The 18,804-nt window shown below is 45.1% G+C and overlaps 6 protein-coding genes across 6 annotated transcripts; 2 read left to right on the top strand and 4 right to left on the bottom strand.

Moving 5' to 3' along the window:
* Positions 1 to 734: 734 nt before the first annotated feature.
* F5891DRAFT_1191930 (uncharacterized protein) lies at positions 735 to 2,905 on the top strand (the record flags this gene model as incomplete). Its single annotated transcript, XM_041367530.1, has 11 exons — positions 735 to 860; positions 920 to 1,116; positions 1,183 to 1,384; positions 1,421 to 1,596; positions 1,653 to 1,667; positions 1,698 to 1,749; positions 1,806 to 1,985; positions 2,045 to 2,116; positions 2,181 to 2,195; positions 2,244 to 2,570; positions 2,627 to 2,905. 11 exons carry the CDS (start codon positions 735 to 737, stop codon positions 2,903 to 2,905), a joined length of 1,641 nt encoding a protein of 546 aa, XP_041223045.1.
* An 802-nt stretch (positions 2,906 to 3,707) lies between these two features.
* On the top strand, positions 3,708 to 6,404 carry F5891DRAFT_1191929 (uncharacterized protein; the record flags this gene model as incomplete). Its single annotated transcript, XM_041367529.1, has 6 exons — positions 3,708 to 3,863; positions 3,921 to 4,295; positions 4,355 to 4,597; positions 5,526 to 5,571; positions 5,629 to 5,654; positions 5,712 to 6,404. 6 exons carry the CDS (start codon positions 3,708 to 3,710, stop codon positions 6,402 to 6,404), a joined length of 1,539 nt encoding a protein of 512 aa, XP_041223044.1.
* A 413-nt stretch (positions 6,405 to 6,817) lies between these two features.
* F5891DRAFT_1191928 (uncharacterized protein) lies at positions 6,818 to 7,740 on the bottom strand (the record flags this gene model as incomplete). Its single annotated transcript, XM_041367528.1, has 4 exons — positions 6,818 to 6,889; positions 6,933 to 7,034; positions 7,086 to 7,262; positions 7,312 to 7,740. 4 exons carry the CDS (start codon positions 7,738 to 7,740, stop codon positions 6,818 to 6,820), a joined length of 780 nt encoding a protein of 259 aa, XP_041223043.1.
* A 4,758-nt stretch (positions 7,741 to 12,498) lies between these two features.
* F5891DRAFT_1191925 (uncharacterized protein) lies at positions 12,499 to 14,089 on the bottom strand (the record flags this gene model as incomplete). The annotated part of the gene is made up of 5 exons (XM_041367527.1): positions 12,499 to 13,056; positions 13,105 to 13,143; positions 13,199 to 13,386; positions 13,441 to 13,882; positions 13,940 to 14,089. The coding sequence occupies 5 exons, from the start codon at positions 14,087 to 14,089 to the stop codon at positions 12,499 to 12,501; spliced, it is 1,377 nt and encodes a 458-aa protein (XP_041223042.1).
* Positions 14,090 to 16,834: 2,745 nt separating this feature from the next.
* Positions 16,835 to 17,195, bottom strand: F5891DRAFT_913397 (uncharacterized protein; the record flags this gene model as incomplete). Its single annotated transcript, XM_041373662.1, has 2 exons — positions 16,835 to 16,883; positions 16,939 to 17,195. Coding segments are annotated over 2 exons (306 nt in total), but the record flags the coding sequence as incomplete, so codon positions are not given.
* Positions 17,196 to 17,369: 174 nt separating this feature from the next.
* Positions 17,370 to 18,111, bottom strand: F5891DRAFT_957168 (uncharacterized protein; the record flags this gene model as incomplete). Its single annotated transcript, XM_041375463.1, has 2 exons — positions 17,370 to 18,009; positions 18,065 to 18,111. 2 exons carry the CDS (start codon positions 18,109 to 18,111, stop codon positions 17,370 to 17,372), a joined length of 687 nt encoding a protein of 228 aa, XP_041223040.1.
* Between the last annotated feature and the right edge of the window lie 693 nt (positions 18,112 to 18,804).

The raw sequence follows: 18,804 nt of genomic DNA, 5'->3' as shown, positions 1-18,804 counted from the left end.
GAATCTTCTATGAAGCAAAGGGGAGGATGAATACAGAGTAGTAAATACTTATTTGACAGGAGTGTCTGCTAAGAAGCATGCAGAAGTTATGAGTTAATGAAGAAGATACTGTTTTGTGATAAGACAATGACCCTAAGTATACCTCTAAATAAGCCACCAATAGCTTGCAAACCATGATATTACTATTCTATCATGTTCAACATAGACCCAAGACATCAACCATATTGAATACCCCTGAGAATCACTCAAGAAATTACTTGTAGCATATCAAGATTCACTGTAGGGGCTATTCCAACTATGAGACAGTGTTACAGCAGAGTATGATGGAATCACCAAAGAGAAATACCCAAAATTGATAGAGAATATGAATATGTTTAGAAGAGTGGCAGAAGTGATTGGAGCAGAAGGAGGTCACACACAGTACTAGAATTATAGAGATTACATTAGTAAAACTCAAAGTCAAAAAAGTGTCCCAATGAGTCATCAAATTAAAATACTCATATCTTCACATAATGTCATTAGTTTCCCACGGTATAGGGAACCGAAATGAAGCTGAGATGCAGACCTTTCCGACATCTCCCTATAGCTTAGTCATATTCCCACGTCTCGACACATGATATAGCAATTACATGAAAAGCTACAAACATTGGGACACTTTTTTGAGCCACTGTACATTAAAGACATCCTTACCTCAGAATGGTGCACCGCTTGCATTTATACTGTACACTGACAAAATGCACCTTTCTTCGGCCAGTAACGTCAAGGCATATCTGGTAATTGCGCGCTGTGGAAATCTGCCTGTCAACATCAGGAATGTCGATGGTCCTGGAGGAGGGCGTTTGGTGGGCTGGTTGCCAATAGTAAGTCCTCACGACACTCAAAATTTGATTCATGCTTAACAATTTTGCCCCTGCAGCAGGTTCCCGCCGATTCGGACGAGGACAGTAAGCTGTCCTATACTAATTTGAAGAAGGTCGTATGGCACAAATCGTTCATGGTCCTCCTTGAAACGCTCATCCTCATTTCCAAAACCAGCTTTGCGCACCAGTGCTATGACAAAATTCTGCGCTGGTTGTATCCACTAATACTGATTTTATTGGCCGACTATGAAGAGCAGTGTGTAATCAGATTGACATTGACTCATTTTTTCTGGATTGAAAGTGTTTTATTTTATTTCATTAGGTGTGTGATGGCCCTGATAAGGGGGTTCAACTCCGCATGTCCCTGCCCCATTTGTCTTGTGCCAAAAGACCAGCTCACCGACCATTCTACGACATACCCTACACGCACTATCGAGGATGCGCAAGCTTGCCTTCGATTATGGAACTTAGATCGTGCTGCTGGTGAGGCGGCACTGAAGAAACAGAGTCTGAGGCCTGTCGATGTGAGTGATGTATTCAACTTTCTCACTTTCAAATAGTCTTACAATCATCAGAATAGCTTTTGGATTATCGAGTGGTCCAGCCCGCACGATGCACTTTCACAAGATACTTTGCATGCTTACGATAGTGGTTTGTTTGGCAATCACCTGTTCGAGGAGGTCAAGGGCCATGTGAAGGCACTGGGACGTGCCGCTGAGAAGACAATGGATGATCAGTGAGTCTCGTCAAATCCATATTCTGTCAGTTTCTCATATATTGTTCATTCCACAGGTTTGATGCCTTTCCGTGATGGCGAAACCTAAACCATTTCGACAGCGTCACCAACATCAGTTTTTCAGACGGCAACAAGTTCCTGGACATTTCTAAGGTACATTGTACACTATATCTAATGTAAGCTATGACTGACATGATTTTTTTTGATAGCAACTATTGTATGCGGCGCAGAATGTGCTCACGTGCAAAGACGATGAAGGTGGCTATGCACTTTTAAAGTGCATAGCAAGCTATCTTCACGTCTATATGTATATAACACTTGATGTTCACACAGAAAGCACTATTGTGGCTGGGGAGGCCGAGATTCTTGTTTTCCAGAAGTGCTTAGATGTAAGTCCTATTAGTATTTGGATCAATGTATGTGCTAATACTCAACACCTATCATACAGGAATATATCAAAATCCTTGGCGACGAAGCGATCAAAAACTGGAATTTTCCGAAGGCTCACTCTATGAAGCACGTGACCAAACGAGAAGCATCACGGGCCAATCAAGAGGGCCTATAAACTGCAAACGAACGGCAAGGACATTGCAAACCAGGTATGTTAGATCACGCTTCATATTAAGCAACTCGTTGACAACATCCAGATACTCAGGCTCGACCATATGACCTTCGTCTCTGTGGTCCTCCACAGCTGCGTCAACCATCTCGACGAAGAACAACGCAAGGCTATGCTTTCGGAGAGGGAACTTGAGACAGAGGATCTCGATGATCAGTCCTTTGGTGGACACATTCACCTGGGTGCTCCTCAGCGCTCAATGACCCTTGTGCAGCTCGAAAACAACAATGTGTCCAACCGTGCCTTTGGGCAGTTCCGCAAGAAGCTCTCAACCTTTCTCAATCACGCTCTACCCGCCTACAATATACCGCTTCCCGATGGCAAAACGTGGCTGACACTGTCAGCACAAGACACAGTCAGTTTTGTATGAGTCCTCTTGTTTTTTCTTTCGCAAACACATATTCGTGGCAGGTTCAGGAACACCGATATCTGAAGGTCAATTATGAGAGTGTTGTGGACTGGAAGCTCACTACTGATCACCTGCGCTGCAATCCAAGCTTTCACGGCCGCGAGCGATGTGACTATGCCCTTGTTCGCACCCAGGACAAAGATGGAAATGATAAGAACATATTTGTTCGCATTCTATTCATGTTCAAGCAATCAGTTGGCTGCCAAACTTTAGATCTTGCCCTAGTCCTACCTTTGGATTCTCTGACAGGCTCACAACACTCTGTAGATCGAGATTTGTGACTGACACGTCTTTGCACCCGACCACTCGCTTCATCAGAGTTCATTACACTTCACTCTGTCATCCGCGGCACATTACTTGTTCCAGACTCTGCTAGTACAAGAGGAGACTTTTTTCTTGTTGATTATGTGGACTCGGACATGTTTCTTCGTTCACAGAGACATATGTTTTAATTGGGTGATATTTCTAATACCCTCACTGGCGTCTCCCAGACTGATTCACTCTCCCATAGTACTAATCCCTGAGGCTTGCAGTTCCACCAGTTGAATCTTGGGTCGCGCTGAACAAGCCTCTCCTTCAAATCTCACTACTCCACCTCATCTGTATCATCCATTTCCCCTTCACCTCTATCACTCGGAACAGCCCTCTCCTTCATATCTCATTACCTCACCTCATCTGTATCATCCATCTCCCCTTCACCTCTATCACTTGGAACAGCCCTCTCCTACTGAAGACACTATTACCTCAAAACATTTTTTCTCTCTTTTTATTATGTATTGCATGGGCACAACGGCCTCGTGGACATCAAGCATGATGTCCTGATGCAACCGACATGAATTCTTGTACTTCGTATTACATGGTGCGTTTCATCTTACCTATTATAACTTGCTAATTGATGTGTAATGCCTTGTCTGTTGCCCGCCTGTGTGTACAGGTTTCGTACGTGTAATGACGTGCGGTGCCTTCTGTAAGCGAATTATCACTGATATAAACACGCGCCGACACTAATCCTAGTCTCCCAGCTCCACCCTGAGTTCGAGTCGTCTGAGCTACTAGTTGTAGACCCCCTTGGACTCAGACATCATGCCATTGACGCAGCGAGCAACCAAGTCTAGCTCTGACCTCAATTCAGAGTTCTCATCAGAATCTGATTCAGACGGCTCAGATATAGAGCTCATCCAGGTCCGCACTGCACTTGTACCTGCACCTCCAGATGCAACACTTCAAGATCTGCGCAAGGTAAGCCATCACATTACTAGGAAGTTTATGCTACTGATCGCAAATCATTACTACTAGGCCCTTGAGGTCTCCCAGAGGCTATTGCTCGACTTGCGCAGTAAATGCCGCGAGGCCATGAAGAGAAATGCGCTACTTGAGGCTGCAGCACCTAAAGGTCGCAATCGGTGCAACCTTACTGCAAACAACCTTGCGATGGCAGCCAAGGAGGACGCAATACGAGCTCTTGGGAGGAAGTATTCAATAACTCACTGCCTTTGGATCAACATCGAGCTTTTCCCGTTGTCAAAGTGCACCTATCCAGACATTGACCTCAATAGCAAGGAGCGCTGGATTACAGGGGTCTCGATGGAGGATGGTGTGAGGGCCGAACTATTCAAGTTCATTCCTGAAGAAGAACATGAGATGATGAGCTACAAAAACTTCGGATCTCAGGTATGTCGTGTCTGTCTTATTTACTCTTACATTCTGATCTTTAAATGATAATGCACTAGTTCGGTAGGGGCGTGAGCAACACTCGTTCCGAAATGGCATCCGACATCAAGTCATGTGCGGGTGCCATCTTTGGTCTGAATGCGAACATATTCATACGAGGCTACAAAAGAAATGAAGACCCCAATTGTCGCCCTCTTTTACTGAGTCCCCATGGAGAGTACACTAAGTTTGCGCCTGTGCTGTTTCCTAGACCCGATAAGCTGGTGCCATATGAGATGCTCAAGACAGCAACGCTCATGCAGGTAAGGTAGGTGTCTTGCGGATTCTATGAACATCACGTGATAAAGCATGATTTTGAGTGACAAAACACAGAAAAAAGGTTAACAAATCAACGAGGAAATGAGGACACAATCTGTAATGTCAATGGATAGAAAAAGCCTTTGTGAAGATTATGATATTTGCAGAATTTGCAAAAGTGCAGTTGTTAATTAGTTAACTTGATTTCTATGGATTTCCATTTTCCTGATGTCCTAGCGGAGGTCAAAGCTCGTCGACTCCGAAATGCAAGGCTGCCGTGAAGCTGACAGGCTCGTCTGAGGGCCCTGAGTTGGCATGGTTGACAAACCACAGTGGCGAAAATGTCGTGCTGCAGGCCTGAATGCATGGTGGGCATCAAAGCGACAAAGAACAAGCTCGGACACTGCAAAAAATGATGAAAATGTGAGTAGTAACCAAACTTCGGAAGCTGCAACAGCTCACATCAAACTCAGCACATAGGGTCATGTTGCAGATGATGTCTGCAGTGCATCGAGCAAAGCATCCAATAGTGCAGCTTTGAGTATTGTTAGCAAGCCTTTCTCGTGAGTCCAAAGTACCGTGGCCATCGCGTTCTTCCAGAGTCCATCATGCGAGAGTTTGATCAAGTCTCCATTTAAGTTTTTTAGCATATTTTCATTGGTATATATCTCACATAAAGTGTTCTAATGTCTGCATTTGTATATGCACACTCTACAGTACTACCTACTTACTTATCCTCCTCGCCATTCGCTTGACATCTACCTTACTTTACTTATCCTCTTTGGCATCCGCTCGGCGTAGTTAGCATTGACGCGTCACACTCATGTCACATCATGTGATGTTTATAGAATCCACATGACACCTACCTTATGTTCCTTTTCTATTTAATATATCAATGTGAGCTAATAAATTCATACATCATTATCATAATAGGTCTTAAAAGTATCGCTCTTTGGCAAGTCGTCATTGGCACCCACTGGTGCTGCGTCGTCTAGGACGAAAGCGAAGATCTGGAAGTTATGAGCTATAACACCAGGCATGATTGCCGCTGCTGCTGTCGTGGTGAGTCTGAATCGGTTTTGCTGGACATTGGTGTCATGGCTTATTCTTGTGTACCAGGCAATATTCTTACTCTCTGGCGACGCAGAACTCACTGAAATTGGTGATACCACGAAGATTCCCTACCGCGAATACCACAATTTCTACCGTCAGCGCTTAATGACCGGAGGTGCATGGGCCCACCAGGTCATCACATTCTTCAACGACGCTCTTTTCTCAGGAACTTCGTCTTATGTTCCCCCTTCTGCTGCTCTCAATGACAGACCAAGCCACACATGGGAAGAAGACTTCGACCGTGCAATAGAACAAGGACCAGTTGTTGACGACGGCCCGCCACTGTTACCACCACAGCAGGCTAACAACAATATTAGTGTCCGAGGTGGGCCACCCCTTAGTGAATCTGAGGATAATTTCCCCCATCGTCTGCCTCCTACTGCATCTCATCACACTCTGGCTGCTCCCTCAATTTCTGCTCCCCTTGTTGCGGCTCACCATGCTCCAGCTCCCTCAATTTCGGCTCCCGTCATTATAGCTCCCCGCACTGCAGCCCCTCCTGTCGTCAATATGGCTCCTTCAGAGACCATCTCCACTGCAATGGACGACCTCAATCTAGGGCGTAGGATTGCTCGTGCTGAAGCTGAACTTCCTGCTCCAACTGAAGTACGCCCAAAACCGAAGGTGCGACGCAAAGGCAAGACACCGGCTGTAGAGGGTGAAGATGTTGTACGGAGATCTGGCCGGAAGGGTAAATGATCAGGCACACTCGTTTTCATTTAAATGGTCTGTTTTATTTGCAGTACAAACTTTCTATTACAATAATTGTTGACTACCTACGGACTTCAAATGACTTAGAGTGATTTCAATGATGTGTCCGCTTATGGAAAGACCTTCCATTAAAGGATAGAATAATGCAAGGCCAAACAAATGTTGAAGCTTGTCTTCGCTTAGACTTGGCTTAGACTTGCAACATTCCACTTCAACAACATCCTCCATTCGTCATTTCTTGACTCCCGAGAGGGCAGTATTCTCAATACAAAGGTCAGCGCTCAGCCTCCACACTTAATATCATGACGCAGTGGTTGAATTTTATTATACAACAGTTTGTAAGTGCTTTAAATTTGTGCACTGATGGTAGCCAACATCGGCGTCTAATATGTATTCTGAAATCAAAGGATGATCAGGATATCCCTTGCCTCGCAGGTAACAAGTAAGACGCAGGATGAAGGCATTCTCAGTGTCTGAGTCAACAACATCAATGTCAGTACCATCAGACCGTCTGACAAGTGCAACCTCAAATTCCAGCCGTTCTATGACTTGGCTAGGTGAGGTGATGCGCTGATCATATAGTAGACACAACAAATCCTTTGCTGAAGGTTTCAACGTCTATTATTTTGATATGTCAGTGTTATGTAAGCCCAACGGTCGACTACTCACATCACAAAATGATGCATTGTCACCAAAGGAGGCATCAAATCCTTGACAAAAGTAGAACACCTCCTTCAACATGTCCAGTGCAGCACTAGGAGGGCAACCAAGGAGCGCATTGGCATAGACTTGCCCAACAAGTTCCATGCATTGCTCGACTGACATGTTAGCAGGCAGCTGTGTCGGCTGTAGCGATGTTAGATGTGGATGATAAACAAACCAAAGCAACACATACTTGAATATTAGAGTAAGTCGCAAGGAGCGGAGAAAGAGGACCAGTAAGAGAATAGTCCAGAGGCTGCGCTGGATCAAGAGGTAGGGCAGCAAGGGATGCAGCGGTATCTGGAGCAAGTTTCTGAACAAAGGCAGGATCAACGAGGGCGTCAAAACCCCAGATGGCATAACATAATAAGAAAGGAGAGCACGGCATGGGAGGCAGATGAATACGGAAGACATGAAGAGCGCATAATGTTCCATGTGTTTTGAAACGATTGAGCCTTCCACTGTCAGAGGCAAAGGGAATGATCAAAGGGCATCTGAATCCTTCATTGTTGGTGACCTGCCACATGTAATGGTCATCAAGGACAATTTTGATCGCCCTCGAAATTACTGCACGTTCTGCACCCACACCAATTCCTTCCCCACTGGGAGCACTAGTAAGCATAGCAGGCAATACAAGAACTTTGACACATACACTTTGTGTAAACTTTAATGTAGTATTTGAATGAAGACTTTGAGATAATTAATTAGACTCAATTCCTACTCGAAATAATGCTACAGTATATATAATAAGGTACGCTAAATGTAAGTACCCGGACTGTGTATATGTAATTGCAGACTTGTCTATGGTCCACGAGTCGATGACAAATAATGTCCGTTTCGGACATTACCGGTTATTTGTTCCCTACATTACTAATTCTTCTACATATTACTAATCTTTCCTTGTTGTGCTCGTACCTCTATCTCCAATATGCGCTAACTCCTACACTCCCCCTCGAGCACAGCCTATTCCCATTTCATCTCTCAATCTTTCGAGTCTCGGCCTTGGCAGTGCTTTCGTGAAAGCATCTGCGAGGTTATCATCCGTTGGTATGTATTCTAACTTTATCATGTCATTTTCGATGACTGATCTGATAAAGTGATAGCATATATAGATATGCTTCGTTCTAGCATGGAACTTGTTGTTTGATGCGAGGGCAATGGCGCCTTGGTTGTCTGAATAGATGGTGATAGGTGCATCCTTTCTTTTATAAAGTTCTTTCAGTAATGACTGAAGATATAGCACTTCCCTCGTTGCAGACATTAGCGTGATGTATTCGGCTTCGGCCGTTGATAACGCTATAATTGTTTGCTTCCTCATGCTCCAAGTTATCGGCGATCCGTGCAGCAGGACTAGGTATCCTGATATGGAGTGCCTGTGGGCTTGGCTTGCCCAATCCGCATCCACATAAGCCTCTAGATCTTTCTCTTCCCCCCCCAAGGTAAGTTTTCCCTTCTTTGTTGCCTTCAGGTAATGGATGACATGTTTTGCTGCCTCCCAGTGTGACTTTGCCAGTTCTCGCATGAATTGCGACAGTACCGACACTGCTAGTGCTATGTCCGGCCTAGTACAAGTTGCCGCATACATTAGCGATCCAATTGCTCTCTGATACGGTACGTGTTGTTCGGATATTTCAGATTTGGTGCCTGGCGAATGGTCTGACTGTTCTTTTGTCAGTTGTATCCCAGTCTCCATGGGAATATGTGCCGGTTTTGCGTCTTCGAGGCAGAAGCGTTCAACAATTGTGTCGACATATGCCTCTTGCGACAGCGTTATGGTTCACGTGCTTCGGTCTCTCTCTATCTTGAGACCCAACAACCAGGTAAGCTCTCCCAGGTCTGTTATTTCAAATTTCTGGTGCAACTGATCTTTAAACTTCTGTATATGCTCCAGATGCTTTGATGTTACGGCCATGTCGTCAACTGATACCGTTACAATGGTGTGCTCGTCCTGTTCCCTCCGATAGTACACCGCTCTATCGACTTGCGAGCATGTGTATCCGGCTTCGAGGAAAAATTCTTCTAGCTCCTCGGACCACTCAAACCCGGCTTGCTTCAAGCTGTATAAGCTTCTCAGCAGCTTCAAGACCTTTCCTTCCTCTCCCTTCTTCAAGTATCTGGATGGTGCCCGCATATACACGTCGTCCTTGAGTGTAGCATTTAGGTAAGCACTTTTTATATCCACTTGGTGCATCTCCCAATCATTTCTTGCAGCCATTGACAATACTGTCTGAATTGTTGTCATATTTGAGGTAGGGGCAAATGTTTCTTGATAGTCAATGCCGTATTCTTGACGCTGACCATTCACAACTAGATGTGCTCTCAGCTTGACTTTCTCCCCATCAGGTCCTCGTTTCGTCGCTAAGACGAAATGACACAGTATGATGTTGGCTCCTCTTGGTGCATCTACTTTCTCCCATGTTCCAAGTTTCTCCAATTGACTCATCTCATAGTCTATGGCCTGCTGCCATTCATCCACGTCCGGTCCGCTTAACGCTTCCTTAAGCGTTGGTTCTCTTTGCGCGGCTGCCATGGCCATAGGCGAAAAATTCATTTGAGTGTCGTTTGGTGAGTCTTCTGTTGCTATATTAGCTCTCTCTCCTTCATTCAAGGCTTTATAGTATCCTGCAGGTGGTCGTACTCTCGTGGCCTTGGGTGTTATTGGATCCGGCAGTTTTTGTACACTCTGGGGTGGTGTTTTGGGAGGTTGACTTGGTGTTTGGGGGAGTTGGGGAGTTCATGCAATGGGCTGGGCGATTTTCGGTGCATTGATTTGTTCTTCCTGTACTCCCCCTCATCCAGTACATTGTCACGAACGATGACATCTGGTGGGACAAAGCTAATGTTGTGTTCTATAGATACCTGTCTCTTCATCAGCCAAAAAATTCGGTATCCTTTGCTTTCATTGTCCACTCCCATGAACAACACTTCTTCTGCTCTGGCTTCGAGCTTTCCATGATCTGGTGAGTGCACATATACTCTGGTTCCGAATTCTCTTGCTGCCGCTAAGCTTGGTTTAGTTTTGTGCATCAATTCGAAAGACGTATGCCCAGGAATGGCATGAGATGGTAAGTGATTCTTTAACCATGCCGCATAATTAATAGCCTCGGCCCATAAGAACTTCGGAAGGTCCTTGGCGATGAGCATGGCTCGTGCATGTTTGACCAGCATTCGATTGAGTCATTCAGCCATGCCGTTTTGCTGTGGTGAATCATGTACTGTGAGTTGTCTCATTATTCCTTGATCTTTCAGGTATTCATCAAAATCTTTGCTCAGATATTTGCCTCCTCGATCTGAACGAACTTTGTTTAGATGCGCTCCGTGTTGATGGCTGACGTAAGCCTCGTATTGCTTGAATGTGGTAAGTGCATTGCTTTTCTTCTTCAGAAATTCTATCTTCGTCTCCCTGCTATAATCATCGGTAAAACTGATGTAATATAGACATCCTCCTATTGTTGCTGTTTGTGCAGGTCCCCAGAGATCAGTATGGACCAATGCACCATAGGTACGAGATTTGGTTCTGGATTCTTCGGGAAATGATTGACGTGTTGCTTTGGCCTGTGCGCAGGTTTCGCAATATTCCGGTTTTGATTCTATATCGAGATCTAGACCCTGGATTAATCCTTTCTTCACAGCGTCAAGTATCGCAGTCTGTGACACGTGTCCTAGTGTCCGGTGTGCCTCAAAAACGGTTTGTTTTGTCTTTACTGCGTGTGCTTGATGCTGATTTTGATCCACAACGCTGTATAACCCGTTGACTTGCAGAATAGCAGCTATGGTCCGTCTTTCTGGTGCTGCTGTCAGGATTTTGCAGAGTTTATCCTCGAATAGGATAGCGAATCCTGCCGTTGCAATATGATTCGTCGAGATGAGTGTAAAAGCCATTTTTGGAGTATAGAGAGCATTTTTGAGTGTAATGCTTGTTTTCTTATCTCCCAGAGGAAGATCTATGCTAACATCTCCTTGTCCTATGGCTTTGACAATAGATCCATCTGTGGTGTGTACATCTTGGGCCTTGATTGGCTCAAATGTTACAAACTTTGACCTATCTGGGCAAAAATAGGACGTAGCGCCAGAGTTAATAATTGCTCCGCGCTTTTCGACTGGTATGTCTATCTTCTTCGCAATATTCGCTAGATCTGACGTTGCGAACGCATAATCATTTGCTCTTTCGGTCTTGTCTGCAGTGTTTGCCGTTTCCTTTTGGCCTTTCTTTGTCTGCCTTGGTCCTTGTCCCTCCTTTCCGCCTCCTTTCCGCCAACAATCGGCTTTATAGTGACCCTTCCTGTCACAATTGAAGCAAGTGATATCTTCACCCTTGCTCGTCGTGGTATGTCCTCTTAGCGTGTTTGTCCTTGCTGTAAACGCACTATTCTTCCCTTTCTTCTGTGTCTTGGGATTGTTTATCTGCTGATGTTCATATTCTTCTGTGATAACATTTATCAGCTCATATGAGGTAAGCGGCTGCTTCGTTATGCGTGCTGCGGCATTTATTGATGACAGAATTGGTCTGTAGGATTCCGGCAATGATCCCATGATAATGGCATAGTAATCTCTCTTGTCTATGCTTACTCCCATTCCTGCTAACGATTCTCGGATCCTTAACAGGTCTCCGAAGTGTGCCGTCACGTCTCCACCTTCCTCGCATCTGGTGTCCTGGAGTTTCCGTCGCAGATCTATCTGTACCATCTCTGTTTTGCCTTCGTGGATTCGGCATATTTCTGTCCATATATTCAAGGCTTGCCCGAGGCTCTGGATGCGCAACAATAGTTGGTCTGAGACCGTACTAAATATGTGTTGCTTGACGAGTGAGTCCTTCTGTTGAAACTCGTCTTCCTTCTTCTCCTGTTCTTCAATCTCTGTTTGGGTAGCTACTGATTTATTTGGCTTCAGTGCTTGTCCTTGCGAGTCAATCTCGAAAGGTACAGGTTCCTTCATCCTACCATCAAGATAGTGCATCAAACCTCGTGCTCGTATCACCGTTTGGGCCCTTTCCTTATAGGTTATCCAGTTCGTTCCGTCGTCGGAGAGCTGGGGGATATGATATAATGATGAGGAGCCAGGGAGCGTCGTATCCATGGTAGTAGCAGGGCTCATAACCTGTAAACTTTAATGTAGTATTTGAAGGAAGACTTTGAGATAATTAATTAGACTCAATTCCTACTCGAAATAATGCTACAGTATATATAATAAGGTACACTAAATGTAAGTACCCGGACCGTGTATATGTAATTGCGGACTTGTCTATGGTCCGTGAGTCGATGACAAATAATGTCCGTTTCGGACATTACCGGTTATTTGTTCCCTACATTACTAATTCTTCTACATATTACTAATCTTTCCTTGTTGTGCTCGTACCTCTATCTCCAATATGCGCTAACTCCTACACTTTGAATGTGCAGTCAGCCATGAAGAGGCTGGACAAATTCATATCTGAACCATCATTCCCAGTCATAAATTCTATCTGTGCACCTTCAAACATGTCTCCAGACAGATCAACCCCAGTGCGGCTATGCTGGGCTTCGATAAAAGCGATTAGTGCCATGGCACCTGACTTAATGTTCGGTGCACTGACTCTCCATGGAATGATGGTGGGAGTCTCTATGGGTCCATGCGCTTGTACGTAGTTTGCCCAATCCATAATCGAGGTGAATACAGGAGTATCATTACTGGTGAGATCAATGGTCACAGCTGAAGTGCTGGGACGTGGTGCACTATTTGGCAGACTGATAGGCCACCGAGTTAATGACCAAGTCGCACACATTGATGACCCTTCTGATAATGATGGGCGCATAGTAGATGGTGCACACATTGTAAATGATGAAACACGAGATGATGTTTCATGACGAACTGATGAAGGTCTGGAGCCAAAAGTGCGTGTTACAACGGTGGGACAAGTTATGACAGTCAACAGAACTGAAGAGGATGATGGGGTGCCCCGCTTGTGGTTGTCAGGCTGGAATAATAACCAAAGAAGCAAGCTACTCACATTTTGATGCGTAATCTGCTCTGAGATACTCATAGACAACTGAAATATAATCTAGTGAGGACAAAAAACCACATCAAGGACCAAACAGACATACACTATCATCATCGGAGTCTGAGAGATCATCAGACTGTGACGGACAAGAAAATAAACATGTTGGATCGCGTGATGGCTCAGGAATGGCCTCGGTGAAAAAGGTGTCCATGACCCATGCAGCAAAACACGGGTGGACAGCAGTATCAGCTGCCGATGCAAGGGTCCCTCTCAATGTCCCAAACCTTGGTGCTAAAATTGAAGTAGGTCAGAATGAGGACTTGTCAAAGAGTGAGTTAGTCATACCTATGAAAAGGAGTGGTACATCATCGATTGGATTTTTCATCATCATGGCAATTTTTCGCATCAACGCTGAGAGCGCATTGCCTATGATATCCCTCGAGGTAAACAAGGCCATCTTCAAGAGCTGGGAATTTTGATCGGCACTAAGCTTTCCAAGCTCAAGTATGACCCAATTGAGTTTCTCGTATTCGAGAGGTCCACTGGTGGGCTGGTGGTCCCCATAAAGCGATGAAGGAAAGCTGATGTTATGACACAGGAAGTGGGTGTTGATTTGCGAGTCAAGTTGATTGAGAATTACAGAATCTCCAATGGTCACTGTGGTTTTGATGATGAGGTGGTGCGAGTCTAGACACTGATAAAGATCAGGAAGTTTTTGTTCACTCAGTTTGAGGCTAGATGGCAGAGGTTCTTCTGAGTCTATCATAAGAGTGCCTCGTGCGCAGATCTGGAACAAGAGTCATAAACTAAGGGAAGAAATCAGTGAGGGAGACATGATACTCACTGGGTATGGTATCAATACAACCTTGAAGGTGATACTATCACATGCATTGTGAATATTTTGAGAATGCTGGCTTGATTGCAAGAAAGGCCCTAAAAGCCGGCGACGAGAAGTGGTATTGCCCAAATGGCAGGTGTTTGCACCAGTGGTCATGGTGGCCACGAAAGGGCTACCATTTGATGTAACCCCCATGCGACGGGACGCATGACCACGGTATGATGCCACTCAACGGTCATTTGCTGATCCTGCTATGAGAGTGGGTGATGGAGCCCAAGCTTCGACAGGAACCTGATCTGTAGAGCTCCCAGCAGAGTGAGGAGTAGTGTTGACTGCACCACTTCTATGATGTTGTCGAATTAACATGAGACAGGAGAGATACAAAAAAAAAGACGAACTGAGTGCTGGGTGGTACTCGCAAATTGGCATGTGCAAGCCACCCTTTACCACACACACAAATGCTATGCACACTGATCGGGGCTTGATTCTATGCATGGAACATGAGTAAATCTTCTCAAGCATGAAGAAAACATGATGAAACTTACATTGGTCTGAAATTGCGAACAGTTAGATGTAGTACAGCCCCCTTTTGGGGGAAGATTAGCAGCTGGTGGTACAAGAGGACCTTCACTTGTATTATGGTCGAAATATGGATGGGAACAGTAACATAGAGGATTCATTGCGTTCTTCAACAAATCGGAGATTAGTGTGCGGTTGGTTTTAGATTTATGAAGACCTACCTGGAATTCTTGTGCTGTAAATTCAGCACAACAAGAGTCGTTTACATTTGTGCATGATCAACATGAAAAATGCGGTGGAAGAGAGGCCATTGTCGGTGTCAAGTGAAATGAGGCTGCTGTGAATGATGCTATGAGTGAAGTGAAACTATTGCAAGTGAAACGAGGCTGCTGCAAGTGAAAGGTAAGATGGGAGAAAGCTGTACAGTATAAAATTGATAATGTTATGCAGTAGTGTCGCCAGTGGAAGAGGGATGCAAAAAAACAAACGACCGTGTCTGCAAAATCATGATATACATATGTCGCAAGAAGGGCATCATCTATAGCATGTCCCATGTCAATATTAGATGCCATATATGGATCAACCACATGGACCATTGCTAGGGCAGTACCTACCTCATGGTGCTTGCAGACATCGCAATCTGGCTTTCGAAAAATAGACCTCTGCTGCTTGTCGACTCATCCGACGCTGAGTACCACAGCACAAAATTCACTAACCCATTCAGCACAGATGATATTCAACTATTCATTCGAGATGAGTAAACAGATGCATCCAACATTTTCGACAAGTCAAAAGACAATGTGTAAGTGGGCCTTGAATGTGCTTGGAGCCCTGGAGTCACCTCTGAGAGCCATGTCCTCACAGCTGCTGGCATCAGGCCCAAATTGCCTCCAAGAGGTATATTCCCACTACAATCCAGCGGCTCTGACTCTAGCGATGAGAGCTTCATCTTGCACTGGGAGGCAAAGACAAAGACGGAGACTGCGCAAGTGCCTTAAGCGAGTGTGCCGCAGTTTAGGTGATGCGAGGATCAGTAGGGAAGTAGTAATGGGTCGTGCATGAAGGGTGAAAGTCGGTTGTCAATGTCCTTGGCAACTATCGGTAGGGATTGTTGTGACTGGGCGTCACACCAGATCGAGGTCCATTCTGTTTTGGGTGCTACTGGCACGATATCGCTGATTGACGTCTATTCAAGCATGATTCAACAATATCGAGCATGACAATTTAGAACAGACTTACGAGGTGAGTATATGCCTCTGTCAAGAATGAATGCACATGGCAAGGAGATGAAATGTGCTGAGAGGGGAGTAGAGATGGGATTTGGGCTTCAACATCAGAGGACCGATGAGTCCTTGATATGGTAGCCGTGAGAACTATAGGAGGACATAACTCTGCTCCTGCTAGAGATGGCTATGTATACTGACAGAAATTTGAGTTATCAGCACATAGCTATGGATGTGCGAAAATCTAGTTTACCATGGGGAGTTCGCGAGCTTGTTGGGATATTGCACCATCGTTGCCAGCAAGTTATAGTAGCGTAGTTAGGTCCTATACGTCGAGCAATATAGTTTTCCTTCTTTATGTTTCAAACTACAAGATCATTCATGACTTTGTCCCGGAAACCGCCATTAGCACTTGTCATCTTACCTAGATTCATATGAGCGCTTCTGACATGGTTGCAACTTTTCACCATCCCGGCTGGCAATGTATAACAGTTAAAGTAGGTCCCATCTGTTGAGCAATCCAATATTCCATCATTTATGTTGTATTTACAAGGCATTATCATAAGATTCAAATATTGTGTTGATTGCAATGGTATCCGAGATCACCACTTCATTTGTTTGACTTCTATAAAAACGAAAATTCTTCAGGCGTGCGCATATAGTGTCTCTCCTAGTCAGAGCGAAGGAGAAGGAAGACTCGTTTTACATGCTCTTATCAAAACTTTCACGGTTCACTGGATGATCATGGTATATACGACATTACTAACAACTGCCTTATGGCCTGATTCTACAGAAGCACCAATGGAATTCTGGTAGTAGGGTTTGTCAATGGGCACGGAAACATGCGTGTAGACAGCCAGCCTTCTCAAAAATAGAGGTCATTGGAGTTTGAGTCCTCGAAAAGTTTGTCAGGCTCACTGAGATCATCAAACTCTTCGTCGGCCTGTTCTCTATCTTCCCCCTCCTCGGATCCATCAAGTTTGTCTTCTGACTCCTCCGAGTCTTCGCCAAAATCATCATACATATGTTGCTCGCCAGCATCTTCTTCGTGGCCCTCACCATCATATGCGCCTTCATCAATGTCCATAGCTTCTGTTGGAGCTGTTGACTCATAGTGGTCAGAGCATTCTCTGACAATCTTCTGCAGTGCTACTGGGTGTCCTATGCCGAAGTGCATATAATGCAAGAACATATCGCGATCAGCAAAACTAATTCAGATTTAACTTCGTTATCTAGATTACAAGAGGGACACGATGCACTCACATCCCGACATAATGCTCTTCCCAATCATCCACTTCCTTGTTGGGACGTCCAAACGATGTTCCACGGCGCAGTGAACTTACACCCCGCCCTGTGGCGAATGCAGGAATTAATTGAGCACCTCGAATCACTTGGCCTGGATTGAGAAATCCGAATGCATCATGGTCAGATTCCTCTACAAATGCCACCTTGGGAAGGCGAGCGCATCGCATCCCAGACTGATAGTCCGACAATACTAACGGTGCGAGCCACCTGACATAGAAAGGTGTTCTAGCGTTAGTTCCTGAACTCATATGCATCTCCAGGAGATACCCTTCATATCGGTCTCAGAAAGGGCTTCATTTCACTTCCTACAAATCCACACATACGTGTTTTTCTCTGATATAAAATTAACACGTTACAACATCTACGGGCATCTCCAGTAATGTCCATTTTCACTGGGGATAGGAGACATTGAACATCTCCACGCAAAAATTCAGCGCATCTACCCAAAGTGACCTTCGCCTGTCCATGCTCTGTGATCTGCTGTCGGGATGACCTGCAAGATAATCATCCAGATGTTCCACTTGCTGATGGGTCAAAGGGCTGTATGTTTCAGGGACACGAATATCAGAGAGATGCTGAGGTTGATGCGTGAAGAAGGGGTTTTGAGCCTGGTCATCTGAATCTGTAGTGTTCACATTGTCATGATGATTTTGAATGTTATTGTCATTGTAATCCTCCCAATCGATTCCGTACTCCTGTATGTCGCCAATCTCACTGTCACCTGGAAGTGAAGTCGGATCATAGCCGCGGGCACCATTCTGAATCATGCCAAAGAAGAATAGATCTCGAGGGCTCTGCTGCCCTCCACCTGGAATGCGTAATTGATGATGATTCCAGGCTTCTGCCCACTGAATGGCATCTTCATTCAGTGCATCAAGAAATACATGATGCAGTAGCCAGATGTGAGCATCCAGGTTCGGTTTCAGGTCGTGATGAACCTCCAGGAGCTGGAAGAACAACTTCCACTTCCTCCCAAAGCCCTGAGTCACATCGCGCCAGAGACGTTCGATGCAAATGTTGTGTACACTGCTGAAATTTGAACATCAGTGCGACATGCTCATGTGCATTTCTAATGCATATTTACCGCCCCCATATGTATGAACCTCGTTCGACACCCCTACGATTTTCCATCCACTCTGCGACCTGCAAATTCTCAGTTCCATGGTCGCCTCGTACACGACTGGGTACACCATGTTCATCTACAATGTCCAGAAATAGGCTGAGAACAGTTTCAGCATGGTTATTGTCGCTAATACGTATGCCAGTGACAAATCGCGAGAAGCCATCTATGAATGCATGAATTACAAGACTATAATGAATCAGAGCTATGTGATGCTTGAGGAAATACTGTGGTTTTACATGAAAGTATATACACGAACCATGTTGACCATCATGATGATAGAGCGAGTTCAGCCCTGGAACTGAGTAGACTCGCCTTTGGATCCTCCGCGCCCCAAACATTGTGGTAGGTACCCCATGAACACGCGCATATGACTCTAAAATGCGGCTTCGAGGCACATGATGGCCAAGAAAGCAAAAAATGCTTATCGAGCATCCGTCTCCCAAAATTTGGAAAAAGCTCAAGTACCTGCTCTGTGATTTCATCCAATTCTTCATCAGAAAGATCGGATGTAGGAGCTGTTGATGACATATAGATACGAGTAATTGACCCATCATCAGCTACATATTCAACATACATAGGTGGCCCTGGCTGAACAAAACCATGTTCAAGGGCACGCCGCCGGATTGTACGAGGTGCAACACCAAATACCGATGCTAGGTCCATTGGCCCTCGAAGTTGTAGCGCAGCCTGTAAAACCATGG

This window comes from Suillus fuscotomentosus (assembly GCF_016647785.1).
Source record: "Suillus fuscotomentosus strain FC203 chromosome Unknown F5891scaffold_46, whole genome shotgun sequence".
NCBI lineage: Eukaryota > Fungi > Basidiomycota > Agaricomycetes > Boletales > Suillaceae > Suillus > Suillus fuscotomentosus.
Note: the sequence above shows the minus strand (reverse complement) of the source record. Positions and strands in the feature narration are given on the sequence as shown.